Source organism: Rhinopithecus bieti, unplaced genomic scaffold (assembly GCF_001698545.2).
Source record: "Rhinopithecus bieti isolate Rb0 unplaced genomic scaffold, ASM169854v2 scaffold_1673, whole genome shotgun sequence".
Taxonomy (NCBI): domain Eukaryota; kingdom Metazoa; phylum Chordata; class Mammalia; order Primates; family Cercopithecidae; genus Rhinopithecus; species Rhinopithecus bieti.
Genome location: NW_016804690.1, coordinates 419644 through 426256, shown reverse-complemented (window position 1 = coordinate 426256; position 6613 = coordinate 419644). Strand labels below are relative to the sequence as shown.

Below are 6613 nucleotides of genomic sequence, written 5' to 3'. Positions count from 1 at the left end.
GTTTCAAAGTAACTTCCCATAAAATACACATACATTACAAAGTGAAAAAAAAGAGTGAGGAGTAACTTTATAGTGTGAGAAGCCTGGTAGAACTACCTTAAGTGATCACAGTGAACATCATGAGTAACAGGACAAACTGAAATTGCATGCCACATGATGAGTGCACAGTGTCACTTTGTAATCTGCCAAAGATGCATAACTTGAGTGTAATCACAAGGAAAACATCAGACACATCCTCACTGAAGGCATTTGACAAAGTAACTGGCCTGAAACCTTCACAAGCGTCAAAAGTCAAACCTGAAGAACTGTTCCACACTTAAAATAGATTAAAGAACATAGCAACTAACTGCAGTGGCCTCCTTTTAAAGCAGTGGTCCCCAACCTTTTTGGCACCAGGCACTGGTTTCATGGAAGATAATTTTCCCTCAGATGGGGCTGGGGGAGGTGGTTTCAGAAAGAAACTGTTCCACCTCAGATCATCAGGCATAAGATTCTCATAAGGAGCGTACAGCCTACGTCCTTCAAGCACACAGTTCACAATAGGGTTCACGCTTCTATGAAAGTCTAATGCTGCCGCTGATCTACCAGGAGGTGGAGCTAAGGCAGTAATGCTCGCTCGCCCACCACTAACCTCCCACTGTACGTGTCCTGGTTCCTAACAGGAGACAGATAGGTACCGGTCTCCAACCTGGGGATAGGGACCTGTTTTAAAGGACATTATCAGGACAACTAGAGAAACTTGAATGGAGGAAGACTGAATGGAGATGGCAGCGATGTTTCTATGTATTAATTTCCTGACTTTGATGAAGGGTTATGTAGGAGATGGTTGCGGAGGGCAGGGAAGGAGTTCTGTGTAACTTTTCTGTATAGTCAAAATGGCTCAAATAAAAGTTTTATTTGAAAATGTAACAGTCATTTTATTTCAGCAGTTTAAAATTTTCCTTTTCTTAAAGAGGAAGAAGGCATTTTCCCACAAGGCTGGCCAGATGGGAAGAATCTTCAGCTTCAGCTTGGCCTCATTCACTTGAAAATAAAATATTTACATGAGGCCGCACCTGTGTCCAGCTGAAAGCAGGTCCTTCAGAGAGTGTAGAGGATTCTCTGCCAGCTTGATGGGCTCCTCTAAGCCAGCTGCTGGAGATGTCACCAGCTGAGGGAGTCCTGAAACTGTTTATACATGATTTGATCCTGTAAGGAGGGAGAACACAGAATATAGAGTCCATCACTGCTTGCTATGGGCTGAATGGTGCCCCCCAGAATTCACATGCTGCAGTCCTCACCGCAGGACCTCAGAATGTGATTCTAACTGGAGAGAGGGTCTTTGTAAAGGAGACTGGATTAACATGAGGTCATACAGGTGGACTCTTATCCAATATGACTGGTGTCCTTACAAAAAGAGGGGATTAGGGCACAGGAGGGAAGAGCATGTGCACAGAGGGAAGAGCACGTGCACACGCTGGGAGAAGACAGCCGTCAGTGAGGACAAAGGCTTCAGAAGAACCAACCCTGCCCAGTACTCTCCAGAACTGTGAGAAAATAAATTTTCCATTTTTTAAGCCACCCAGTCTGTGGTACTTTGTCATAGTAGCTCTTGCTGACTAATTTACTATTAAAGAGAGGTGACATTTTACTTTCCTGCGTCTAAATCCTAATCTAAGTCCTATACATGCTGCTTTCCATAGGGGTCTCCCATGACTCTCAAAACTGTTGACCGAAAGTTTCCTAAAATATCAGGTCAAAAGATTCTTATGCCTATCTAATTAGTGAAGAAAGCACAATTCTAAACTACACTGAAACCAGATGGAAAAGAGGCAAAAGCAGAAGCTTCTTCTTTTTTTTTTTGAGACAGAGTCTCGCTCTGTTGTCCAGGCTGGAGTGCAGTGGCACAATCTAGGCTCACTGCCATCTCTGCCTCCCAGGTTCAAGGGATTCCCCTGCCTCAGTCTCCTGAGTAGCTGGGACTACAGGTGTGCACCACCATGCCTGGCGAAGTTTTTGTATTTTAGTAGAGATGGGGTTTCTTTTCTTTTTTTTTTTTTATACTTTAAGTTCTAGGGTACATGTGCACAACATGCAGGTTTGTTACATATGTATACATGTGCAATGTTGGTGTGCTGCAACATGAACCACTGTGCCAGGCCGGGAAAGTAGAAGCTTCTTACACTATATTACTGTTCATAAGAAATTGCCAGACTGGGCCGGGCGCGGTGGCTCATGCCTGTAATCCTTGCACTTTGGGAGGCCGAGATAGGCAGATCATGAGGTCAAGAGATCGAGACCATCCTGGGTAACACGGTGAAACCCCATCTCTACTAAAAATACAAAAAAACTAGCCAGGCGTGGTGGCGGGCACCTGTAGTCCCAGCTACTCGGGAGGCTGAGGCAGGAGAGTGGCGTGAACCTGGGAGGCGGAGCTGGCAGTGAGCAGAGATCACGCAACTGTACTCCAGCCTGGGCGACAGAGCGAGACACCGTCTCAGAAAAGAAATTGCCAGAATGTTTGCCAGTGTGGTTTATCTACATTTTCAGCAACAATGTGTAAGAGTTCCAGGCCAGGCTTGGTGGCTCACGCCTGTAACCCAGTACTTTGGGAGGCTGAGGCAGGTGAATCACCTGAGGTTGGGAGTTGGAGACCAGCCTGAAAAACACGGAGAAACCCTTTCTCTACTAAAAACACAAAAAATCAGCCGGGCATGGTGGCGCATGCCTGTAATCCCAGCTACTCAGGAGGCTGAGGCAGGAGAATAGCTTGAACCCAGGAGGCGGAGGTTGTGGTCAGTTGCGATCATGCCATTGCACTCCTGCCTGGGCAACAAGAGCAAAACTCTTGTCTCAAAAACAAAAAAAAAAGTTCCAGCTGTTTCATGTCCTTGCCACTATTTAGTGTTGCCAATCTTTTAAATTTTAGTCATTGTGGTAGGTGTGTAGTAGAATCTCACTGTGGTCAAATTTTTTTTTTGTTTGTTTGAGACTGAGTCTTGATCTGTTGCCTAGGCTGACATGCAGTGGTGCAATCTTGGCTCACTGCAACCTCTGCCTCCCAGGTTCAAGTGATTCTTCTGCCTCAGCCTCCCAAGTAGCTAGGACTACAGGTGTGCACCACCACACCCAGCTAATTTTTGTATTTTTAGTAGAGATGGGATTTCACTATATTGGCCAGGTTGGTTTCGAACTCCTGACTTCGTGATCTGCCCACCTCAGCCTCCCAAAGTGCCGGGATTACAGGTGCGAGCCACCACGACTGGCAAATTAACATTTTAAACGTTGGGTGGCAATTCCACTCCTGTGTATTTATCCCAAAGAAATACTTGAAGTGTGTTTTTCTTCTGTGTTTATTTGTTTGTTTTTGAGACAAGGCTTTGTTCTGTAACTGAGGCTGGAGTACAATGGTGTGATCATGGCTCAATGCAGCCTCAACCTCCTGGGCTCAAGTAATCCTTCTGCCTCAACCTCCTAAGTAGTTGGGACTATAGGGGCATGCCACCATGTCTGGCTAAGTTTTAATTTTTTTTTGTAGAGACAGGGTCTCACCATGTTTTCTAGGCTGATCTTGAACTCCTAGGCTCAAGCCATTCTCCCACCTCTGCCTCCTGAGTAGCTGAGATAACAGGCATGGGCCACCGTGCCCAGCTCCAGAGTGATTTTTTTTAACCCTTCTCCCACCTATGGTGAAGATGTTTTTATTTCCCTGAAATGTATGGGTAAGTCCCTATGGCTTAGTTTAGCTCCAAGAAATACAAAGCCATTTGTCAAAAAGGGTAGAGTAGGTCAAATGATACTTGAATTAGATGATTAAAAATTCTGAGACTATGGAGGCAGAAGAGGTCATTCTCTCTCTGAATAAACAGTTGTTAGAGAATCTAGTTAGGAAAACTGTGCTCCAGTCCCTAAGAAACATATAAAATTAAAATCTCTCAAGAACATTCTCACAAAGGCAATTATTTTGCTTGTTTTCAGATCAAAATGAACCATGTAATTTCTTTTTTAAGGAAGTAGAAGTAGTATACAAAACAATCTGTAAAACAGTTTAATTCATGAGGTCATATCTACTGGTCTAAAATTCTAGTTTCCTTCATACATTTAACAGCATTGCTTACCTTTTTTGATATAGATGATCTTACTTTCTTGAAAGCTTCTTCAAAATGCTTATGACTAATCTTGAGTTCACCTATGGAGCAAATGCACAAATATACACATCTCAGTATGGTATGCTAACCGACTTAGAACTTAACTTCCTTTGAAAGACTTCGAAGTTGGCCAGGCGCGGTGGCTCAAGCCTGTAATCCCAGCACTTTGGGAAGCCGAGACGGGCAGATCACGAGGTCAGGAGATCGAGACCATCCTGGCTAACCTGGTGAAACCCCGTCTCTACTAAAAAAAAACAAAACAAAAAACTAGCCGGGTGAGGTGGTGGGTGCCTGTAGTCCCAGCTACTCGGGAGGCTGAGGCAGGAGAATGGTGTGAACCTGGGAGGCGGAGCTTGCAGTGAGCTGAGATCCCAGCTTGGGCGACAGAGTGAGACTCCATCTCAAAAAAAAAAAGAAAGACTTCGAAGCTTTCAAGGGGTCCACTAAAGAGATCAGTGCTGAGATGGGCTCTATTCTTTTTCAGAACAGTATTCTAGCCAGATATATTCTGCTCATCAGATTTTAATCCAAAACCACCCTAAGAGACCTGCCACTCATAAGTTGGTACTTTTTGTAGGCTTCTTTGCATTGTTTAACTTAATGGTGATGTTTATGAAGAAGAACCAGAATTATTCAGATAATTCAAATAAATTTAACTGGGAATAGAATGTAGGATTCCATAGTATTAAGAGTATGCAACACACAATGAGATCTTATGAAACCATAATATCATAGAATATTTTATATATAAAATATCTCAGCACTGGATTAGAAGGGAGCTTTAGGTCGGGCGTGGTGACTCAGGCTTGTAATCCCAGCACTTTGGGAGGCCAAGGTGGGTGGATCACGAGATGAGTTTGAGACCAGCCTGACCAATATGGTGAAACCCCGTTTCTACTAAAAATACAAAAGAAATTAACTGGGTGTAGTGGCACACGTCTGTAATCCCAGTTACTTGGGAGACTGAGGCAGGAGAATCGTTTGAACCAGGAGGTGGAGGTTGCAGTGAGCCAGATCATAGCACTGCACTCCAGCCTGGGCGACAGAGCAAGACTCCGTCTCCGAAAAAAAAAAAAAAAAGAGACAGGGTTTTGTTCTGTCACTCAGGCTGGAGTGCAGTGGGGCAATCATAGCTCATTGCAGCCTCAAACTCCTGGGCCTCACTCTCAAAAGTAGGATTATAGGCATGTACCACCATGCCAGTCTAATTTTACATTTTTTATAGAGATGGCGTCTTGGTTTTCACACAGGCTGCTCTCAAACTCCTGGGCTCAAGCAATCCTCCTGCCTCAGCTTCCCAAAGTGTTGGGATTACAGATGTGAGTCACCACACCCAGCAGACAGTTTTTTTTCCGCATATGCACTCAAATAGTAAAATTAAAGAGACTGTCAAATGTGAAGGATGGTGTAAAGCTGTTGAGACGACCCCAAAGCATCAAATAATACAATACACAGAGCTTGTATTTTGAAAGGAAAGTCTCAGTATATGGAAAGTTATTCCAAATTTCACTTATCTTGTATATTTTCTAAGGTCTCCAATTTAGGCCGCATTTTAACAGGCAAGTAGATATCACCTTAGCAAAAGAATAAGGTTTTCCAGAATTGATAAGCAGCCCAAACTCATGATGAAGACAGTGAATGGATCCATTTGCCTATAGGGACAGTACTCTTTATTAGAGCGGTACTAAATAACTTTGCTATTATTATAATTGTCAGCAACAGAGGTTACCTAATATTTCAGAACAGCTTCTAACAGTCTCATTAGAAAAACGTTAGCTTTAATATCATAGATAATAGACACTGGAAAATGGTCATTTTCCAGGGCAACAGTGGTTTTAAGTATCATAATCAGAATTGAGAGATTCTGGAGAGAATCGTACCTTTTTCATTTCCACTCTTCTGTCTTGCCATTTCCTGTCTCAGGGCACAGACAGAAGCTTCTCTTACCAAAGCAGAGAGATCTGCGCCCCTACAATAAAATAATAGTGATTTATATTCCTAGATACTGCAAAATCCCAGAAAAAACCCATATAAGTTATATATTAAATAATGAGGAAAGAAAGTGACCAATAAAGATGAGAAATAAATTGATTATGAATCAGTAGGAAAGAGCTCTAAGGTTTTTTTTTTTTTTTTTTTTTTTTTGGGGAGATGGAGTCTTGCTCTGCCGCCGAGGCTGGAGTGCAGTGGCACAATCTAGGCTCACTGCAAGCTCCGCCTTCCGGGTTCATGCCATTCTCCTGCCTCAGCCTCCCGAGTAGCTGGGACTATAGGCGCCCACCACCGCGCCTGGCTAACTTTTGTAGTTTTAATAGAGACGGGGTTTCACCGTGTTACCCAGGATGGTCTCGATCTCCTGACCTCGTGATCTGTCCGCCTTAGCCTCCCAAAGTGGGGACTACAGGTGTGAACCACCGCGTCCAGCCTGCTCTTAGCTTTTACGTAAGATATTTCTAGGCCAGGTACAGTGGCTCACGCCACTTAGG

At 43.7% G+C, this 6613-nt stretch overlaps 1 protein-coding gene across 1 annotated transcript in view; it reads right to left on the bottom strand.

The window, feature by feature from the left end:
* Positions 1–880: 880 nt before the first annotated feature.
* NVL (nuclear VCP like) overlaps positions 881–6613 on the bottom strand; it is a 106197-nt gene continuing 100464 nt past the window's right edge. Inside the window, exons 21-23 of the mRNA XM_017869945.1 lie at positions 6008–6096; positions 4098–4168; positions 881–1188 (exon numbers count right to left, since the gene is read on the bottom strand). Of these exons, the coding sequence (XP_017725434.1) occupies positions 1144–1188; positions 4098–4168; positions 6008–6096 (205 nt within the window). The 3' untranslated portion in view covers positions 881–1143. The remainder of the gene's footprint in view (positions 1189–4097; positions 4169–6007; positions 6097–6613) is intronic.